The 23,685-nt window shown below is 36.5% G+C and overlaps 1 protein-coding gene across 25 annotated transcripts in view; it reads right to left on the bottom strand.

Annotated features, from left to right (window-relative positions):
* DOCK3 (dedicator of cytokinesis 3) overlaps positions 1-23,685 on the bottom strand; it is a 291,232-nt gene that overhangs the window by 87,799 nt on the left and 179,748 nt on the right. For 14 of the 25 annotated variants that reach the window (XM_072989787.2, XM_078385475.1, XM_072989792.2 and 11 more), the window contains 9 exons: positions 22,792-22,878; positions 16,166-16,358; positions 11,422-11,549; positions 9,084-9,230; positions 8,268-8,366; positions 5,381-5,475; positions 1,804-1,879; positions 1,579-1,679; positions 1,189-1,247 (listed from right to left, as the gene is read on the bottom strand). In XM_072989787.2, coding sequence (XP_072845888.2) covers positions 1,189-1,247; positions 1,579-1,679; positions 1,804-1,879; positions 5,381-5,475; positions 8,268-8,366; positions 9,084-9,230; positions 11,422-11,549; positions 16,166-16,358; positions 22,792-22,878 — 985 coding nt within the window. The remainder of the gene's footprint in view (positions 1-1,188; positions 1,248-1,578; positions 1,680-1,803; positions 1,880-5,380; positions 5,476-8,267; positions 8,367-9,083; positions 9,231-11,421; positions 11,550-16,165; positions 16,359-22,791; positions 22,879-23,685) is intronic. The other 11 variants (XM_072989789.2, XM_078385474.1, XM_020788721.3 and 8 more) reach the window with 3 other exon arrangements.

Below are 23,685 nucleotides of genomic sequence, written 5' to 3' on the forward strand. Positions count from 1 at the left end.
GTAGAGTGGAGTAAGTGAAAGAGCCACCTTAAAATCACAGGGTACTTTTTCAAGATGCTCTCCAATCACTGCCTGGGATAGTGATTTTGAATCTGGTAGGGCCAAACCTTGGAAAAAAAGTTTACATTCACTGTAATTTTGCCCTATTCAGAGGGGAATGAGTTACTGAACGTAGGCTGGCAGGAATTTCTAACCTTTTGGTTGAGGAAAAATGGGAGAAAAACAAATAAAATGAATATTCAGGAAGCAGTGGTTCATCATTTGGGGAAGAAAGAAAAGTGAAGTTCCTCCTGTTTGACTCTTGGACCATCAGTATTTGTGCAAGAAGGAAGGCAGGCAGGCAAGGAGGGAAGGGTTTGGTATGTGTTCAGCACACCCACTTTTAGCTGTTAGCACAACTTGCTATTAATAATGAAATTTCTGACAGGTGTTCCTGAAAGGAACGTGGTCCCTAAAGAAAAAATGATTGCCCACATCTGGTTAATAGAACGCAGTTTCGAGAGATGTTTTTGTACTTGGCTTGAATTCTATGGGTCAGTACAGATGTATGCTTTTTAATCATAGTTAAGAGATTGTCTAGTACTGTAGTTTTAGGAAAGGTAGTCATGTTAGTCAGTGCAAGCATGTCAAACAAAATCGAAAGAAACAAAACAAATCAAAACAAATTTTAAAAAATAAAAAAATATGGCACCTTAAATACTATTATATTTTAATGTAAGCTTTCGTGGACATGTCCACTTTGCCAGACATATGGAAACAGAATGAAAAGTTAGACGAAATATTAGTTTCACATTCTAAATATTCATTGGTTACATAATTAGGCCTATGTTGTTTTAGGATACTGTTGTAAAATATCTTTCAGAAAACAGGTGTGAGCGAAGATGGGGGTGGGGGAAGAGAGAAAAGGGTGAGAGTGGGTGATTTGAAGATATAGTTAAATTTCAAGGGTGGTAAAAAGAATATATAAATATAAGAGCGAAAGAAGATAGCAGAGGAATCACGTGTGTTGATGTAGGGAATATTGATGGTTGGAGTGGATGAAAACTGTCAATATTCTCTACATTAACATACGTGATTCCTCTGCTATCCTCTTTGAATCTTATATTTACTCTACTACCATAGCATATCTTCGTGCTTTGCCTTCAAATACAAATCTTACATAAAGACAGAACCGAAAGAGCACCATACCTAGGTTCTGCCACATACTGAATAGTTCATACGCCATCATCACACGCATATCACCATATCTGAAACAGAGGCACAAACAGAGACTTCAGGAGAATTAAATGTAGCAAGATTTTTTTTTCTAATTTGATTAGCTATGTGAGTTGCGTTTTCTTCAAGAAACTAAAAATTGAATAAGAGTAATAGTTATAGTAAATTGTGCAGAATCTTGAGTTTTTGTTGGCTACATTTCTCATGAATGCATAAGAAATTGAGAAAAAAGATTACAGTATGTCCTTCTCAAATAAATAAATAAATAAATAAATAAATCAATCAATCAATCAATCAATCAATCAATCAATCAATCAATCAATCAATCACTTGAGGCCAGAAATTAGATGAGAATGGTCTTACTTGTCCATAATCTTTTTACGTTTGACTGGAGTAATAGTTTCCAACTGCAGGCTGGGCTGGTTTATAAACAAAACTGACAAACTGAAATAGGAGTTCCAGACCTAAAAGATGAAAATAATTTATTATAAACAACAAATAATATATGCCCTATATAAAACCTGATTTTAAAAACAGATGCAATTTTCAGAATTAAATAATATGACAAAGAACGGAATGATATCTTACCTTAAAATCAAAGTCTGCTTCTGTGAAATTCTTATGCAGTGCAGGGGACAGATATTGAACTGTTGTAACTATTATACTGTAGTAACAAATAAAGAAAAATATTATATTGCTGAAGTGTAATTATATGCAACACCTTTCAATTAAATCTGAATTTCGTAAATACTTCTTATATTATGTTCACAGAAGAATATAATTTAATTCTTAAGCTTCATTTTTTTGATTTATTACATAGTGAATGGTACCCTACTCTGTAAGCCTTTAGAAATTCTACTCCTAAACATTTACTGAAAACACACCCATCCACAAAGATCCTACAGCCCCCTAGATGATTTAGACGTTTCCTCTAGTAATTAACACAACTTTTCAACTACAATTTAAATCTATTACCAGAGTTGTTACCTGGAAGAACAGGTTGCTTAACTGTAACTGTGGTTCTTCATGTGGTCACTTGTTTATTAATGCACATGAGTTAATGCTGCACATGCACAGATGGCCTAGAATATTCTTCAGCTAGGTAAAAGATGATTTGGCAGGATTCAGATGGGGCTGCCACCTTGCCCTCAGTTCCAAAAGTCTGCTGCGTTCCTGAGCAGCAAAAGCAAAACTTTCAGTGATGTCAAAAGGTAGGACAGCAGGATGTATGAATGCACAGATGAGCACTTGAGGAACCACAGTTACAGAGAAGGGTGCAGGGAAGTGGGCAGTTCCTGATTCCTGTGGAAATAAGACAACACTTTGGATAGGAAGGAAATGTCTGGCCTGAGAATGTTTTTGGCCTTGTGGAATCCCAAGAGGCATGAGTCACAAAAGAGGGCAACAAGTTCTCCCACTCTACATGCAGAAATCATGGCCATGATGATGGCCACTTTGGAAGAAAGGAGACTACCTCCCTCTAAAGGTTCAAAGGAGTAGCTTTAGAGTTTAGAAAGCACAAGGTTCAGATTCCACCAAGGTGGTATGGGGTATAGGAGAGTGGAGATGATGAAAACTCCTAAAGAAGGTGTTGACTTGAGATGAAACTATGAGTCTCTAGGAATGTGAGGATGGTAAGGTGGATTTGAAGAGAGAAGAATGAAAATTCTGCTTGTCCTAGATAAGCCAGAGAGGAAAGTATGGTGAATATTATTACTGAAGAAGGGGGTATGGACTGATAGGTGAGGAAGGCAAGAAAGCAGGACCATTTGGCATGGTAGAACTGCAACATAGAGGGTGCATGTGACTTCTGGCAAGAAAGACTGGGGGAGGGGTAATGACCAAGGCTATGACTTTGAGGTTGAGAAGGTTAGGCTGGCGAACAGAGACATGAACTTGTATCAGAAAGTTAAGGAGTTGAGGAAAAGAATGATAGCATAACCATTGTTGTTACATGCTATCAAGTTGCTTCTGACTTATGGTGACACTGTGATTAGAGACTTCCAAAGCTGCTAAATGACACAACTCTTTGGTTGCAAACTCAGAGCTTTCCTTTACCGAGTCATAAGAAGACCTCTTCTATAGTCTTCCTCTTTTTCTGTTGCCAGCTGTTCCCAACATTATTGCCTTTTCTCATAATGTGCCCGAAGTATGATAACTTCAGTGTAGTCATATTTGCTTCTAGAGAGAGGCTTGATCTAGCACCCAATTTTTCATTTTTCTGGTGGTCCACAGTATTCATAACACAAATGTAAAACAAACTCAGCTAAACATGAAATTCAAGAAATTCTTGACATGTTTTTTCTTCTATAAGGTGGTAAAAGTTGGAAGGAGATCTGCTATATCTCATTTTCTCTTAACCAAAAATGAAAGGGCTGGTCAATAAAATTAAATCAGTGAGATTATTTGGAAAAAGAAATACTGGAACTGTTACTTTCATGAAAAACTAAAAGGTAAAATTAAACATGTGCCTTGGAATTCAGTAAATCTGGTTTTAATCAGGCTACAGAAGTGATATATAGGATTATATAAATTAAGAGGGAGAGCAATCCAAAAATGGAAGGTGTTCCTGAATGAAGAAATAGTAAAGGAACAAACACAGCAATTATAATGAAAATGAAAAATAAGAGACATTAGAAAAAGGCTGTAATAAAAGCTGAGTGATTTTAATACTGTATAAGAAATGGAAGGAAGGAAGGAAGAACAGGTAACTGAGGACAAATTCAGCTGAGTAGCCTAGATTGTTGGGAGAGTGTCAGAAAACCTAAAGCTTAGGAGGAGCTGGAGTTGGCAAGGAATTCTAGGAAAAATGGGACTTTTAAACATAGGTCTGAAGTACAGGAGAAGGAAAGGAATGCCATTACTACTGTTCACTGAAGCAGGTGAAATGTTTATAGATGGCAAAAAGAACTATCTTTCCATTGTCTTCTAAAAAAAGGGGGGGACTACGGCGACTTTTTCCTATTTTAATTTGATACTAAACTAAACTGAAGTTATTATATTGATATATAAAATCTAAATAATTTAGGAGCTTGTTACTCGAAGACCTGTTAGAATCTATTAGATGGTAACAAATTTCCTGGGGATTAAGTCAGATGGGCAGCTCATAGAACCTCTTCTAACTATACAGTTCTGTACTATATAATCTTTATGACTGCATATCCATTATATAGATTATTTCCTTTTTCAAAAATACAGTGGCTAAAATCAAACTGAAAATTACACTGATGCAAGTCTATCAACATAATTTCAACTGTGAATTAGTGCAGGTTAAGAAGTCCACAAAGGCCTATACTGATATGCTTTAAAGCAGAGGTCCCTAACCTTGGGCCGCCAGATGTTCTTGGACTTCAACTCCCAGAAATCTTGGCCAGCCAAGGTGGTGCTGAAGGCTTCTGGGAGTTGTAGTCTAAGAACATCTGGAGGCCCAAGGTTGGGGACCACTGCTTTAAAGTATACTGTGGTGGCAAACGTTCGACATGCCAGATTTTTATACTACAACAGTTTGAACTGCCAATGATAAAAAACTGTGGGAGTTGTATTCTAAAACATATGGAATGCCAAATATACCTATACTGATTTCTTAATTTGTGATACTTCACAGCTGAAATCTACACCAACGGACTGAATGCTGGTGGTTATAACTAACAAAATTCTGTGGTTCATTCTAACTGGAGTCTCAAGATCTTTCATTTGGCAGTCATGTTTCAGTGATTCACAAATTACAAGTCTGCGGCTTGAACGTGAGGAAAGAAGAATCAACACTGGGATGGCACATGCTTTTATTGCAATATATCCCATAGTAACAACATGGGGAGTTGTCAGAGGATTTCATGCAGAGGTTGGATCTACTGTGGTTGCTGTAGCTCAACATATTCTGCTTTAAGCAGAGGGACAGATTGAACAGGTGGCTTACAAAGCCCCTTCTAACCCTAGAACTCTTCCATTACATAGGCTCCCTATATAAAACTTGTTGGGCATATGAATGAACATCCTTCACCTAAGTTATATTAATAATAGTATATAATGGTATTGTACAATATAATTAAAATTTCATTCAAACATGTAATTTCATTTAAAAATATAAAAAAGCAGAGTCTAGAGAGAAAGCACATCATTCTCAGACACACACACACCGCATATTCCAAAATACATCTGCACTCACTTGCTGGTGAGCAACCTCATCACCATCCAATCTCGGGGGAAGACACTCATCTTCATCAGATTCCGAAAGACACAGAAAATCTTTAGCAAAAATTCCTAGTGAAGAAAGAAAGAAAGGAAGGAAGGAAGGAAGGAAGGAAGGAAGGAAGGAAGAAAGAAAGAAAGAAAGAAAGAAAGAAAGAAAGAAAGAAAGAAAGAAAGAAAGAAAGAAAGAAAGAAAGAAAGAAAGAAAGAAAGAAAGATGGCTGTAATTGTAGGCAAACAGATCCTGTTCCCTGAAACCAAGATAAAGTGATCATACTTTCCTCATCTGATTTTTGTATCTAGATATCACAGAAGCAGCAACAAAATAGTATCAATAGCTAAAAAGGACAAATATAAACTATGGTTAGAATTTCTTGTAACCTCTGTCAAAGAGTTACAGCTAAAAAGTGGCTATGAATGATTTGTAATATATACTGTAAGACAATAGCTTCTGGGAAATTTTCCATTTCAGAGAGTACTGGTAGAATACCTAACCATCAACACCAAATCATCTAATTTACTTTTCAATATGAAATAGGCTCAAGATTCTTAAAAAAAACTTGTCACTTTTATGATTCACAGTGCAATCTTAATGTATACTGAAATGTAAGTTCCACTGAGTTCAATGGGATTATTTCAGGGCACATACATAGTGAAATAAATAATGTGGAAGTAGTTTTTTGTCTCTGATGAACACAAACATAAAATCTTGTAAAAACTAAACAAGGAGTTTTTTGTTTTATTCTAAGTATACATGAGTATACAGTGGTGCCTCGCTTAACGATTGCCTCGTTTAGCGATGAATTCGCATAACGATGTGTTTTTTAGAAAATAATATGCATCGCATAACGATGTTTCCTATGGGCGATTTTCGCTTAGCGAAGTTTGGGACCATGCTTCGCATAACGAATGCGATTTTAGGTCCCCTGCTTCACTTAACGATGTTTTTTTTCCAATTAAAAAAGTGTCTTAGAAGGGTCAAAAACGGTTCTAAATGCTTGGATTCGTTAGAGGACCCCTTAAGTCATGTGCAAACCTGATTTGGCTTTGATCTGACTTTTCGTTAATTTTTTGTGAATTTTTTTTTTTGGCCCATAGGAACCAATGGACCCGTCAAAATCTGACAGCTCCATGCTTTCCTATGGGGGAGAAAACAATTTACAAAAAAGTAACGAAAGTTCAGATCAAAGCCAAATCAGGTCTGCACACAACTTAGGGGGTCCTCTAACGAACCCAAGAATTTAGAACAGTTGCTGAGTCTTCATTAATTTTTTGTGAATTTTTTCTTCCCCCATAGGAAATAATGGAGCTGTCAGATTTTGACAGCTGTCAAAAGTTGGGGGGAAAAATTCACCATAAATTAATGAAAAGTCAGATCAAAGCCAAATTAACTTTTGCATCCATTTTAGAGGGTGCAGAAGCTAATCCAAGCATTTAAAACCATTTTTGACCCTTGTATGACACATTTAAAATTGCAAAAATTGACTTCGCAAAGCCATTAAAATGTAGAGTCAGCTTCAATACATTCCAATGGAGGATACATTGTTTTGCTTAGCGATGTTTCCTATGGGTTTTTTCGCTTAACGACGGCAATCCGTTCCAATTGGAATGGATTAACCGGTTTCCAATGCATTCCTATGGGAAATGGTGTTTCGCATAGCGATGGTTTCACATAGCGATGTTTTTTTTTGGAACCAATTAACATCGCTATGCGAGGCACCACTGTACATGAGTAGGATTGAACACTCATGTATACTATTGTCATAGAAGTGACAAGAAAGTGACACTACACTTAATAGTGACACTACACTTAATAGTGTAGTGTAGAGATTTTGAACCCATTTCATGTTGTTTAGTTGTTAAGTCGTATCCGACTCTTCGTGATCCCATGGACCAGAGCATGCCAGGCCCTCCTGTCTTCCACTGCCTCCTGGAGTTTGGTCAAATTCATGTTAATAGCTTCGATAACACTGTCCAACAATCTTGTCTTCTTTTGTCCCCTTTTCCTCTTGCCTTCACATTTTCCCAACATCGGGGTCTTTTCCAGGGAGATTTTTCGTCTCATGACATGGCCAAAGTATTGAAGTATTGAAATCATTCTATCATTTTTGAGATTGTATCCCAGTACAGCTTTTCCCACTCTTTTGTTGACTATGAGGGCTAGTCCATTTCTTCTACAGGATTCTTGCCCACAATAGTAGATATGATAATCATCTGAATTGAATTCGCCCATTCCTGTCCATTTTATTTCACTGACGCCCAGGATGTCAATGTTTATTCTTGCTATCTCTTGTTTGACCATATCCAGCTTACCAAGATTCATATATCTTACATTCCAGGTTCCTATGCAGTATTTTTCATTGCAACATTGGACTTTCCTTTCACTTCCAGGTGCGTCCGCAGCTGAGCGTCCTTTCGGCTTAGGCCCAACCACTTCATTAGCTCTGGAGCTACTTGTACTTATCCTCCACTCTTCCTGAGTAGCATGGTGGACGCCTTCCGACCTGATGGGCTCATCTTCCAGCGTCATATCTTCTAGCCTTTTGTTTCTGTTCATGGGGTATTCTTGGCAAAGATATTGGAGTGGCTTGCCAGTTCCAGGTGGATCATGTTTAGTCAGAACTCTGCACTATGACCTGTCCATCTTGGGTGTCCCTGCATGGCATAGCCCATAGCTTCTCTGAATTACACAAGTCCCTTCGCCACGACAAGGCAGCAATCCATGAACCCATTTCATATTCAAATGTAAGTTTGTTTTGCATGAAGAGATAACTTTAAACATTCCCATGGCAACAAAATGTGGAATGGGGCAAAATATACAGTCAGTGTAAAATACAATGTTCAGCTTGGTTTTATTAGCTCACCTTTAATTCATCCTTGCTCTGGAAATTATCCAGCAGATGTTGGAAATGAGTATCTGACATCTGACGAAGCAGAGACAAAAGACAGGACACATATTCCCCCTGTAAATTCCAGCAAAATTATTTCAGCAGAATGTTCATAATCACAATTTATATAAAAACAAAATTTGGGGCAGAGGAGAAAGGAGTGGGGTTTGAAAATGCTCTAATGCTTATGACAGGAAAGCATATGTGCATGGATTTTAATCAGTTCTTTTTTATTATGTCCATACCGGATACCCATTTCACATAAAGAACAATGCATAGCAAGTGTCCTAATGAATAATTTAGCATCTGAATTAAATCCAGCTTTAAAAACAATAGAATACAGAAGAGAATATGTAGCCCAACAAACTGAAGAGGGAAAAGTTAAGCAAGAATTTGCCTTGTGTCCTTTCTTTGCTGTAATCCTTAAGTCAAGCTTGGAATCATGAGAGAGAAAGGAGAAGAGAAACTATTAGAATATTTACAGAGAAAAATGTGACAGTGGGATTATTCTGTCAGCAACTGAGCCTTTGTCTAAGACATTTCCTGATAATTTTCCATTATGAGTTTGTGAGTCATAAACTTTATGCTCTATTAATGGCAGGTAAATGAACACCAAGCAGACTGCTGGCTTAACTTTAATCCAGGAATGTAAGATAGCAGTGATGTGAAATTCTGAAAGAGATACAACTTAACACAAGAAATATGGTAATAAGATGAAGTTGGTGAAGGTGAAGATGAGGAAAGGGAGAGGTTAGGTAAGTAGGAAATAGAACCTGATTGTTAGTTACTAACAGTGATTTCTGCTGTGCACTGTGGACAACGCTGTCCTCTTACCGCCTCCTGAGATTGTGATTTACTCATTATAGTAAGCAGAGTCTGTAAAAGTACATCCAGGAGGCTCTCCACCATCATCTCTACCTCCTCAATTACATCTGTCTCCTACAAGTAAGAAGTTAAAATATGGACAGTTAATACCCAATAGAAGTGAAATAGGAAACAAGACTGTTCCACTTGGCCCAAAATGTTGCTGCCACACTAATTATTTTATTTAAATAAAACAAATAATACAATCTAAAATGAGCCTCTTGAAACACACAACATGTGTCCTATGTGATGTGCACAGTTATTAATTTGACTCTGGACTCAGTTCAACATGCTAAGTCTTACTTTTAAAGCCCTTACATAGATTGCAACTGGAGATCTTTGAGTATGCTTCCATTTATCCTTCCTTACATGTTGTATCTGAGGTTCCGTTCCAGTTCTCTCTTCTAAATGAGATTCAGCAGGTGTGCTCCGGAGCACTCTTTATTAGTGAAAGCTTCTCTATGGAATCGTCTCCATAGACCATTCATGGAGGAGTCCATACGGTCCTTTTTTCAACACCATGTTAAGATCTGGTTCTTTAAAAACTCTTGAGGGATGGTCAAACTACTGGAAATTCTTTAAATGCCGATAAGCCAGATTTCCTCTGACTGCTAATTTTATTATTACAATAATTTGTCATGTTTTGATATTTTTGCACATGGCTTTTAGATGCTTGGAGTTAACACAGGAAGAAAATGTAGTTCAAAAGGTTTAAATGAACATTTCACGTAGTTTTATTCAAAGAAAAAGGGCACTAGATGTTGAATATAGAAGTTAAGAGACAGAGATAAATGCTTCCCAAATGAATTTGTTAAAAATACTTACACTATCCAAGGATACGTTTTCCTCAACAATGCCCAACATTTAATGCCACAATATTAGAGGAATTTTCTTTCCCTCCTTGCAGCCCTTATTGGGACCCAAAATTAGATAAGGAGAGTATCCTTCCAGGACATATTTGGAGGCTGCAGCAAAAGCTATGGTATGGAGAGGAGGGCCATCCCCTTCAATTCTGCTGGTGGAGATGCTTCTGTCAGCAGATATTCCTTGCTGGATTCTAGCCCATATACTGATATATATGTATAATCCTGCTCATAAATATTCTTGTATCAAACATAAAAATACTGTACATCATAATAATTGAATATAGTTAATTTATCAGTATAGTATTTTAAACTCAATTTGTTTTCACTCTAGGTTATAAAGTCTCTGGTTAAAAATGCACACCAGTGTGTTCTCAATTAAGGCCACCATTTCTGGAATATTTTAAAAACAAAATAATATTTTGGAATATTACTTGGGAATCCATGAACGTTTCCTTAAACAGTTCGTACATAGGTACCCAAGACATATTCTGGAAGTTATCTTTGCTCCTTCTTTGCAATCTGTTTTAAGAAACGCTCATGAACTCAGAGCAGATTTCTTAATTAAGCAAGTATTTCTAAAAGTAGCTGGAATTACATTAAATGGATAACTTTAGGTCAATCATGTTACTGTTGCCATTGGTTGTTTTCTTGTTATGCTATCAAAATTGAGTATTCAAGATGCAATAGGTTTTCCATGAACAAATTTGGAAATGGTGTATGTAGTCTGATTCTATTGATCAAAATCCTGTCGCTTATAGTTATGATGGTATAAACTGGATTCAGCAGCAATTTTTTTTATTATTGAAGGCTCCTCCCATTGCCCAAATCCAAGGCTCCCAAAGGCTTCCCTAGGGCAAAAGGGAGCCCTAGGGAGTCTCTGAACCTCAAGTGGAGGAAGGGAAAGTTTTCAAATTGTTTAAATTAATTATTTCCAACACTAGATTTGGTTTACACAACATACTTTATGACAATTTGATTTTGCCATTGTGTCACAAATGTAGTCATTTTCATTACTCTGTTAAAGATGCAGGACAATCATACACACATTTTATTCATCAGTTGTCACTTCTGTATTCCAGATAAGTGTGCACACAATTGCAGCCTTTAGAAACCTTCTAATGTACTCATACCACCTTTTTTCCCCTTGTAAAGTCAAGAACTAATGCCCAGGCCACAAGTCTTTGTATCTTGGAGAGATCTATCTAATATACATAAATCTACAACTTCCCTGCTACTATATATTTTATGAATACAGCCCTCAAATATGCTTGCACGACAAATTCAAACTAAAAAATGGACTCATGACAATTAGATCACAAACAGCTGGATAAAGAAGCAATAGATACATAATCCATACTTTGGATAAGCTCTTCAGTGAAGAATAAATCTACATATATTACCATGGAGCTAGTTTTGATGATGGAGAAGATACTGCTGAGAATTCCAGAGCAAATAAGCAATTCTTTTTGTTGTCTCAGATGAAGATGAATATGGTGAAGTACTACAGGTAACAAGATACGCCGAGATTCTGGAAGTGGCAAACCAGATGCGCAAAATAATTTTACAAGAGAACTTAAAGTAGTGTTATGAAAATATTCACTGTTAATCAAAAGCAAACAGGTAAGACAGAGAAACAATAAAAGTAATTTAATTAGCACTTTAATAAACAGTAGACCAGCTTAATTAGGACCAATCAGAGATGTTTTGAGATTCATTGCCATTCATTCTTATTCTTATTCTTATTCTTATTCTTATTCTTATTCTTATTCTTATTCTTATTCTTATTATTATTAATAATAATAATAATAATAATAATAATAATAATAATAATAATAATAATAATAATAATAATAATAATAATAATAATAATAATAATAATAATAATAATAATACAGTGTCCCAACCCCCCCCCCACTTATACTGTGCATACATGGGCATGCTATGCTCATCCCTCTCCATGCCTAACTGCAAGAAAAAGAACAGCAGAATCTATGGAGTAAGGAGAGGTAGGAGGCTTGTGTGGGTGCACACATGACTATTCAAAGAACCATCATAATAGATAAGCAAACTACAGTTGCCATAAAAATTATTCAAACTCTATTGCAATCAGATTTATTGTCAACATTACAGACTTTCAGTAATGTTCTTGGGTTTGCATGCTGCAACTGCCTTCTTCAAATCCCTCAAGAGATTTTCTATGGGGTTCAAGTCAGATGACTGTGATGGCCACAAGTTTTCCAGGACTTCATTTGCAACCAGACCCTGGTGGAATTTGAGGAATGCTTGGGATCATTGTCTTGTTGCCCAATGATGCCCAAGCTTCGGCTTCCTCACAGATGATGGCTTGATGTTTTCTCCTAGGATTTTCTGATATGTCATGAATCCATCTTGCCTTCCACACGCTGCAGGTTTCCAATGCCAGAGGATGCAAAACAGTCCCAGGGCATCACCTGGCCACCACCATGCTTAACTGTAGGCAGAGTGTTCTTTTCAGCATATGCTTCATTCTTCTTCCTCCAGATATACCACTGATCCATTCGGCCGAGAAGTTCCAGTTTTGTTTCACCGCTCCACAGAACAGAATCCAAAAACTTCTGTGACTTATTTATATGATTCTGAGCATATTGGAGCTGACTTTTCTTGCATTCTTGGGACAGTAGTGATGTACATCTTGGAGATCTGGCATGGAAACCTTCTGTGTTTAGTACATGCCTCACTGTGCAAACTGAAACCTCAGTGCCTGCTGCCAAGTTTTGCTGTAGGGCTTTTGCAGTTTTGCAGACTGGGAAGCTCACATGCAAGGTGGGGAGGATGACTCTAGAGTACTGAAGACCATGGGAGGCATTTCCTCACTCCATGGAATACCTCCTGAAAAGGTCAGGAATCAGGAGGTTAGCCAGTTATGTGAATGAGGCAGTCATCACAATTTGGCAAATCTGTATGAGATGTGAATGAGGCAGTCATCTATTTGGCAAATCTTTTTGAGAAAACATAGAGACCCTTGTTTCTACCTCTGTTCTAAATGAACAAGATGAGCTTTCAAAGAGAAGCAATTAATTGGTGTGAAAAGATGAATGCCCGGCACATGTTTGGAGAGTGGTGAAAGATCTTAAGTGGTGAAGGTACATCTCAGAAAAAAAATTTATTTGGTTATTTACCTCTAGCATTAGCATCTCTGGCCTATTACTGAGGTTAAAGTAGGCGTTGGTTTGTTCCTACCTTTCTTTTTATGGTTTTCTTTTTCCTTTACTTTGCTGAGCTGGAGGCATGAACTTCTTCTGTTTAGTTGGCAGAGTGAAGTTCAGAGTCAAAGGGTGTGACAAATCTGCAGCTGAAATAACAGGCACTGAGGGAGCTTTCTGTTCCTATGATAGCTGCATATACATTGTTGACTGAAGTAAGTTTGACATGATGGAATCTGGTGAGTTTTGACACATTGTCAGATGTTTGGAGGGAATTCTCCCCAAGAAAAAGTTGGAGGCATGTTTTTCTGCTCTTCAAGGTAAGTTTAGTGAAGCCTTTACAAGCCGTACAATATTGGAAAAGATGCTTTTCTCTAAGGCAAAAAGGGTACCCTAAATGTCTGTCTGTGTGGGGAACTTTACCCTCATAGATGACACCTTTTTAAAAGAGAGCCACAAAGGCCATAAAATATGAAGAGAGAATCAGCTTATTCTTCTCTTGATTTTGTTTTTAACAAAGACCAGGAGGAGAAACAAGTAAAAACGAAGAAGATTAAAAGCTACAAGTGACAACTAAGGTGAGTTTGGTTTGAGAACACTGTGTTTGCTGCTGTTGTGGTGGGAAAAAAAGGAAGCTGAGGGGGGTGTTGCTCTATGCAAGAAAAAGGAGAAACTCTTAAACTTACTGAGATCTGAAACATTCCAGCTACTGTTTGCCACAAGCACAAAACTATTATGTGTGATTTACCAAGACAACAAAGAACAAGATAAAGAAAAAGGCATTAGAGATTATACTGTAAATATACAATGGCTACTGGAACGTAGCAAAAAACTTCAGATCAGTCTATGATTCATACACTACACAAAGCCTTTAACTGTGTGATCGTGAAAAACTATGAATTGTTCTAAAAGAAATATATGCGTTTCAACATGTGATTGTCCTGATATGTAAGCTATACAGTACTGTGTATGGTACTGAGCTGCTTGAAACTAAGGCAAATCAAGATGGACAATGGTTTCTGATGAACTTAAGTAAAAATGACTTTATAATCATAAGACTTCATGAAGTGATTTAATCTGACCTACCCGGTTGACAGCTTTTAAAGTATTGCCGCATGCAAACACCCTCATTTAGTTCTCACAATCTCAGGAGGCAAGCTTTTTTTGATGAACCCTCTGCAGATGCAGCATTACTAGGTGAGATATCACTCACAGAGGTGCTGAAGGCCCTCCACGGGATAGTATGAAGGGACAGTCTTCCCTATACAAGATTTTTTAAATTAAGATCTTATAGGGCATGCAAGGATATAAATCCAAAGTTCAGGGAAGAGAGAAAAGAGCACAAAAGAGAAAAACTACTAACTACTGAAGTTCTTTTTTTTTAAAGAATACTATCTTTTTTAAAAAGATGAAAAAAGATGAAAATCTTTAAAAAAGATGAAATCTTTAAAATCTTTTAAAAAGATGAAAAGCTAGTAATTACCAACCATTTTTGGTTCCTGTGGAATAGTCCACAGGAATATTCTGACCAACATGAATTTGACCAAACTCCGGGAGGCACTGGAAGACAGGAGGCAGGTGTGCTCTTGTCCATGGGGTCACGAAGATTCAGACACGACTTAACAACTAAACAACAACAACATTCCACAGGAGTCTCTGTATTAGACTGCTCCATTAGATTCTCAGTACAGATGTGCAGGAACAAGTCCCCAATGTGTGGTACATATTTTTAACATAATATTATTAAATAATAATATAATTTTTATTACAGAACAATGCAAAAGTGTGTCATTTCTGACAGCAGTTTTTGCCTTTTTGCTAATTACCCTTGCTTCCTACAGCAGATGATTAAGAAGAGGTTGTATGTTTTCAGCATGGTTTGCTAATCCATAGTGCATAGTGAATACTATATTGCATTAATGGAGTGGCATATAAATCAAACAAACAAGTAAATAAATAATCATTGTATGAGATACTCCCAATATATAATATCAGCAAAGTCTAGCCTACTGGAGAAGAAGTATAAAAAGCAATTAACAAAGGAAATCAAAGCACAATGTCTGGATTCATTCAGAGCAGCAACACCTACATGAATACAGATAACTCAGTACCCTTAGCGTTATTTTGAAGATGGGCAATACATATGAATGAAAGTCCTTCCTGTCCAGTTCAATGCTTCATATGGGGAAGAAGGGGAAAAATTACAATTTTGTAAAGATGATCAGCTTGTAAAAATCCTGATATTTCCCCATTCTCCGAGAAACTTTATTGCTTATGTGTAATATATACCCTGACAAGAAGAATGTAACTCTTCCATTCTCTTTCCTGACTTTTGGGTTCCAGCTTTTACCAAATGCAGTCTGAGAATAAAAAAATTATACAAGATATTTTGTTTTTATTTTTTCTTTCTGAGGTATTTCAGATGACAAATATTAAAATCATTTTATACGTATGAGAGAGGAATTGAAGTTTCAATAACATGAGAGTGGAGGACTCTTTTAATGCAATGGTCACATTCAATTTCAGATAAGTTCTTGGGACTACATCATAGCAGCAGGTGGACACAAAATGCAAAAGGAAAGGAACAAAAACACCTGCATCTTTCAGCTTATATCTCTAGCCAATAACTAAAGCCTTGGGGAAAACATTTCGGCATTTTAGAATAGGAAAAGGTCTGTACAAAATGGAAAAAACTATCAAACAGTAGTATCAGCAGAAGGGGAGTTAGCCTTCTGGAGATCCCTGGAAGGACAGACTGGGACTTAGGAAAGCCACATTTGTCTTGAGGGCCTGAAGCTCCCAATACACTTTTAAAGAACAGTTCTAAAACATTGTAGCAGAGCCATTGGTAGTGGGGAAAGAGTACCTAAGGCAGGGACAGTGAAAAGCTCAAGTTTGGTCCTTTTCAAAATAAAACATCAGCTCAGATGCAAGACTGTGAGAGTAGATAGCGTTACCTTACCTGAGAAAGAAAACAAGCGACTGTCTACTGTACGAGCTATAGATTGCAATTTAACAACATCCATTGATTGTCCAATATGAACTGTACTAGGCATGCTTCCAAGAGTTCCCCGCACAAACTCTGCTACTTCCTGTACTGTGAACATCTGCAATAGCTCATCGAATATTGCAGGGAAGGAGTTCAGCAGAGCAGCCTAAAAAGGAAATTAAGAATATGAAACTCTGAACTATGAATTGCTGCACAGATATAAAACATCAGAGGCTTGTAGGAAACATAAATAAATGATGCTGCAGGTATAGGGAAAATGAATGAAATTCAGACTAAGACTCCATCTTCATATCATCCTGATTTCCAGGAATCTTTCTCTGTTACTCACTCACTCACTAATCAAGCTTTTGTCTAAAACCTTGTCACAATAGTACATGATGATATAGATCCAGTGTTCTACACAAAGGAAAAGGAAGCACTTTAGCTTCAGTTTGCAGATACTGACTGAAATCCTGTTGTGTAACTTATCTCTGCAGAAGGGTGATAACATTAGGGAGAAATTTTAGAAATTAAAACTCCTACAGCTTTTCTGACTCTCATGAAATTACTCCATTGCATGAAAGCCACAAGACAGAAGGAGGAATTCGTTAATTACCAAAAATCATAAAATCATCCTCTGACAGTAATAAAGTTATAATTAAAGACTACCTCCTTCTGTCCCACAACTTCCAAGGCTTCCACAAGAATAAAAGTTTTTCACAAAAGTTAGAAAAGTGTGGGACACAAGCAGGAAGTTTTTTTATTACCACAAATGTCTTCTTGTCAGTGACACCATCACCTTTCCACAAGTGTAAATTACACAATAGAATTTCAGCCAGACTACTCTCCTATTTTTGTTGCTTTCACAATAAACATAACAAATTACTAAGTATTTCTGTTGATTTGGTAGCTATACCTTATGACTTTTAGTTTGATATAGATGAGAGAGAAGGCATATCTTCTTTTTTTTAAAAAAAACTATTTACATAGTTTAATACTTTATAAACTTTGCCACAATACTCAGCTCATAGTAAAACACTATGATGTAATATTAGTTTGAGAACATGGTTCTTCATCAGCTCTAAGTTACTGTATTTGAAATGGATGCAGGATCTTGCAATAATATAAAAGCTTGAATCTAGGGTTCTTTTGAATTCCAAAGCAGAGGGAACCAGTACATTCACTGGTGCCAAAATTACAAATGGAAGACTGAGTCTATAAAATATTGGCAGTGCAGATTTTATCCTTATCTACCGTGCTTCCCCGAAAATAAGACAGGGTCCTATATTAATTTTTGCTCCCAAAATGTATTAGGGCTTATTTTCAGGGCATGTTTTATTTTTTTCATGTACAACAATCCACATTTATTCAAATATAGTCATGTCATCTTCTGGTTGCTGCTCAATTGTGGAGGGCGGGGTTTAACTTATTTTTGGGGTAGGGCTTATACTACGAGCATCCTGAAGAATCATACTAGGGCTTATTTTCAGGTTAGGTCTTATTTTTGGGGGGAAAGGGTAAAAAGCTCAGGCTCAACAGGTTTCGGCGGTGGCCTTCTTCAAGAGCTAAGAATATTATAAAAACATATATTAATTTACAAACAGTTGGCTTGGGACAGTTAAAGTCTTTTTTTAATCTATATAATTACGGTAACAAAATAGAATTTCAATCAATATGCACATAACAAAATCAGTAAGCTCCTAGTACTGTACAGCTTAATTTTTTTTCTATTTAAATATTTTATTTTTTTAAAGTACTGTACAGCTTAATGACAGCATGTAAGATACATACAAAGCTTTTAGAATTTTTGCTTCTCATTTGGTCTATACCAGCTCCAACATTCTGTATTTGTACTTTGGATTAATGTTGGAGCTGGTATAGACCAAATAAAAAGCAAAAGTTCTAAAAGCTTGGTATATATCCTATATACTGCCATTAAGCTGTACTAGGAGCTTATATCTTGTTAGGTGCATATTTATTGATATTTTATATTATTAACTGTATAGATAAGAAAAAAGTGCTGTAACGGTCCCAAGCCAACTGTTTCTAAATTAATATATATATTTTTACTTTATGCTTAGCTCCTGAAGAAGGCCACTGCTGAAACATGTTGAGACTGAGCTTTCAAGATAAGAAACAAAATCTGCATGCTCAACTTTTTTATACATCTCAAGACTCAGTTTCCCATTTGTACTTTTGTTCTTGTGAATTCCCACAGGAGATGGTGCAGCAATGCAGATTTTTAATTTCCTGTAGCTTCTTGAACTTCTGCTCTGGAGGATTACAGGACTATCTAGCATTGCAAATCTATCCTGAATACAATGAAACTTGGTAGGAAATCCATCCTGGTCAAAGCTCCACATTCCAAAAGACCGCATACCAGAAGTTAGCAGGGCCAAAAACGCAAGTGGGTTTCATTGAAACTGGGAGGTGAGGGCTCAAGGCTTTTGTCTCTCTTATACATATTACACTTGGAGTATTCTTCAAATAATTTTAACAAATTAATTTTTGAAGGCAAATTACTGTGGTGTGGGAGAAGAGGAGACTGTAGACTGGAATGGGTAGCTCAGAGTGTTGTATTTGGTCCATGGTCTTGACATTTCAACACAAGCATCTGCAGAAGGGCAACTCTAGATTCAGTCTATTATGTTGTATCTAATACATCCATTGAAAAATCCTCCTCCTTTCTTCATTGCAATCTTTCTCTTTTACATTCATTTTACTTTCACCTTTCCTTTTATCAAGACAATTATGCCCTTTTTAGTATTTTCCTTTATCAAATGCCCATGATGCATCCTTCTATCCTATTGCTGTCTAGAAAAAAACCCTCTTATATGTTCCTTTTTCTTCATGCAATATAGCATGTCCCCTCCTTTGACCACATACTTCTTTCTGCTTTATTTAACCAATGTCACAATATTAAAACCAACTTCCTCTGTCATTTATTTGGAAATAATTCTTCTTTACAAGGCCATTTACTAACACTTTTTTCCAATATTCAAGCTACTGGTCAAATTGTAAGGGTGCTTCCACTAGGAACCTGAACAAAATCCTGTTACTATTCAAACAACAGGTGGAAATTGGGAATGTGCAATTTCTAACAAAGGCAATCCTCAGATAGCTGAAACTCTGATGCACACACTCTATATCAGAGTACACGACCTACATACTGGGTGGATTCCAATTACTTTTCATTTAGAAACAAAGCTCTACTTCTTGATTTGTTGGGAAGCAATCACATTGAAACCAAATACTTAACTGTCCTAAAAAGGCTACATTCAACTTTCAAATGAGCAAAGGATTAGGATGATAATTAAGCCTGAAATTTTAGAAACATTTTCCCTGAAGTTTAAGTCTACTGAATTCCTAAAAAGGAATATATAGGATTGCATTGCACATTCTGTAAATCCTAGTCATCATAGTCCTGTCAGGTTAGTCCCACCTACATATTATTATCTTATGGATAAAATCTTGTTGTGTAGTAAGTTGCAACTAACACAGGCCCATGGCATCAGTGGGAATTTGGTGGGTCAACTCCTCCATAAATTCCATGGATTCAATGGACCTACTCTAGTTGTAACTTACTATGTTAAGCAGAAGGATTTCAGCCATTGCCTCTCGTTCCTACATAAAGAACAGATTTCTTTAGACTAAGAATCTATTGAACACAAGCAGAGCAAAAATTCCAGTAAGTATAATAGTGAGTGATCATCTGCTTACAGATGTTGGACAAGTGGTGATCGCAATCTGTGGCTGAAATCCTGTTGTTTAGTGTAGCATGTTACACTACAGTAGGTCCATTGAATTAGAGGGGATTTAGTGAATCAACTTCTTCACGAAATCAACTGATTGAAATGGACGTACTCTACTAGGACTTATTAGGCCAAACAACAGTATTTCAGCCAATATAACACAGCTTCTGTTTATACTCCTGGTGCTGGATGCCTCTCTGTATGAGCAGAGAAAATGTCAATTGCGCTACAGTCTGTCATGCAAGCAGTTTGACACAACAGGAACTTGGCTGAAGTTTTTCAACTAAGCTACTCATCTGTGGCAAATGACTCTCTTGCCAAAACAATTTTAACAGGTTGTTAAAATTGAAGGAATACTTTTAAAAGAGACAGCCATGTTAATCAGTTTTAGCAGATATGGTAAACAAAAGCAAAAGCATTGTGGCCTCTTAAAGATGAATCAATTTATTTCAGTGGGAATTTGGGAAACACTTCCTTGGACATACTGAAATAAATCTGTTAATCTTTAAGGGGCCACAACAGTACTGTTTTTGTTTTATTTCTAAATAAATGCATATATTTTAATATTAATCTGCAAAGTAAACAACTGAACAGTGTGAGAGAGTTAAGAACATACTATGATCTTTTGAGACTAGCCTGATAAGGGCACGTTGTATAAAAGAAAATTTAAAGAAATATTTAAAATGTTCTTTCTAACAAAGGTAAAGGTTCCCCTTGACAAATGTCCAGTTGTGTCCAACTCTAGCGGGTGGTGCTCATCCCCATTTCCAAGCCGTTTCTAACAATTAGCTATTGCTTATTAAACTGTAGGCTCCTGCAAAAAGATGCCTATGTTAGATTTGGGTAATATACATATTTATTCAAATTTAATGAATGAAATTTTCTGACAAAGTAGACAAGACAGCCAGCTATTTAACTAAGAGATCAATCTTTTGTATCAATTCAAAAGTAAGTTTGATTGAGTTCAAAGGGCCATATTTTTAAAAAAAGGGTCACCATCTTTTACTATGCTAGGCAAGAGGATTTCAGCCTGTATAAGATAATTTGAAATGAAATGAAATTAGAATATATATTTCCTTTTCACCTTCCACTCGCCAAACCTCTTAGCACATTCTGTCCATAACCTGTTTCATCTATGGTCAACAAAAGCTCATGGTACAATAAATGTTATTTTTTTAGATGTCACAAAACTCTGTGTTTATGCCACAATCAATCAATATGGCTTCCTTAGTGAAAACAGTTTATATCTTTATCCTGATTTTTACAACAGCACTACAATATCTTTAAAAATTATACTATTCAAACAAATTTGCAACTAGATGTATTTTGTGATTATGAAAGTGTCCCTGCAATAATTAGAAAAATTTGCATTTGCAATTATTGCTGTTACACAGAACTTTACACAAATAATTTCTAAAACAAAACAAAAATCAAATAGGATGAATCATCAGCCAATGACAACCTAATAGCTTTTAAATGTGTTTCATGCTGACGCGCTTTTTGCCAATGTGTACCACAGTGATGCAGCTTTTTGCTATGAATTAAGTTGATCATAAAATGAGGTCAGGAGTCAGGGGAAGACATTTGTGGAATTAAAATAGGCACAATTTTCACAGTAGTCCTAGCAAATTTCTATTATCCCCATTTAACAGATGAGAAAAGGAAATCAAGTTTTAAAGTCTTCCAATGAGTTTAAACTACAATTTAAATACTGTAGTTGATCTTGCTGTCTGTTTGCAATACGGGAAGACAGCAAGCAGCTTTTTATTCAGTCATACTCTGGGTCCATCTATTTCCAGGACTATCACTGACTGGCAGCAGTTATTTAGGGTTTCAGGCAGAATTCTATTCAGTCCTGCATGGAAATGTCAGGGCCTGAACCCTGAATCTTCAGCATGCAAATCATGTTCTCTGCCATGGAGGTATGGCTATCCAGTAACTCATTAGTTACTTCTGTGACTTTTCATTTGACAAGACAAGATTTAAGGAAAACTTGGCAGCTTTCTAAATATCTAATATGATCATTTAGATCAACCCATTTTAATTAATTTTAGTATATGGCCTCAGAAAGTGGCCACTGCGCTCAATGAAAGATGGGCGGCTTGAGATCCTTATATTTCTTTCAGTTCTTAATATATTTCTTGTTATAACTCTGATCAAAATTCAAAAACAAAAATAAAAAAAATCACCACAGCCATAATGAAACAAGATAACAACTAAATATTTCCAAAGCAATCACTGTTATTTCAGTATTTAAAGTGAATTAAATCTGTCTTGGTGAACTAGTCAACAACTATTAAACACAGTTATTATCTCCAGTAATACTGAAAACTGGAGCACCAAAAGACCTGTAATTAGAGAGAACACATTGCTGTTGGATGCCATCACCTTGGTAAATCTGAATATAAGAAAAGAAGGGGATGCGGTAAGAGTCTAGTCCAAAATAAATTCCCCTTTCATTATTTTTTTTGTCTATGTGAGTGAGTTACACCCAAGATTCAACCATTCTAGTTTTTAAATATTCTTCTATAGCTTTAAAAAAATCTTCCTCCTCCTTACCATAAACATTCATTCTTGGTATGCAGAATGATGTCCAATAACTCCAAAATAACGGTTCTCATATATTCTCTCTAATCACTGGTTTTCACAATCAAGCTAATACATGCAAGACAGTGGCCCTTACATTTAAAATTTCAGTGCTTTGAAAAAGTACCTTATAGTTGCATAAATTGAAATGTGCAGTATTATTTCAATTTTATGTGCAGAAATATGGATTGGGTAGGGAAGAACAGTCACTGGGTACATCCATGATGAAAATTTGTGTGGGATAGGGGGATAATTACTTACAGAATTAAACGACGGCCTTGAAGTGCCACCACATTTTTGTGGGACACATGTCCCAGCTCCGCTCACCTGTCCTCCAGGCTGAGGAGTCTATGGGGCAGTTAGGGTTAAGGGGCAACACAATGGCAAGTGGGAAACAAAAAGGTAAACTTTTGAAGTGTTAAACAGGTCATGTGTCATGTATATATAACCTCATCAAGTAACAAAGTGTCACTACTCAAACAAATTAGAGTGAGTGGTCTAAGAACAGTACCATCAATGACTTCCCTTACCTGAAGGCTGGAGCTCTTAAAATTACAAGTTTACAGAATAACTAATTATTCCCCAAATTCTGTGACAAATGCGGAAATATTTCCTGCATAGGTCTGTAGTAAATCTGACTTTGCTGGCTATGTTAATGAACCTATGATTTTAGCTACAGAGAGCTGTTACAACTTCATTGGTTGCCAGCACATTTTGGGGCCTAATTCAAAATGCTGGTTATGAGCTATAAAGCCCTATATAGCTTGGGTCCAAGTTATCTGAAGGTATCTTCCTATATAAGCGTTCAAAGATCTTCAAAGGGGCCCTTCTTTCAGTTTCACCACATTCTCAGGGCCATTTGGGGATAACACAAGAGAATGTCTTCTTTGTGGCTGCTCTTATGTTGTGGAATGCTCTTCCTCAGAAGGCTAAGTTGGCTCCCCCTTTCTTTTCCTTCCAGCATCAGGTAAAGACAGTTCCTTTTAAACAGGCCCTTAACAACCACACTGGGTATCAAGGGTAAGTTCTCTGCAAAATAGTAGTTATGGTCTTTTTAAAGATTTTAAAGTAAATATTTTACTATGAATGTTTATTTCAATCACAGAATGATATAGCTGGAAGGGGTCTATATAAGGCCATTGGGTCCAACCCCCT

This window comes from Pogona vitticeps, chromosome 2 (genome assembly GCF_051106095.1).
Source record: "Pogona vitticeps strain Pit_001003342236 chromosome 2, PviZW2.1, whole genome shotgun sequence".
NCBI lineage: Eukaryota > Metazoa > Chordata > Lepidosauria > Squamata > Agamidae > Pogona > Pogona vitticeps.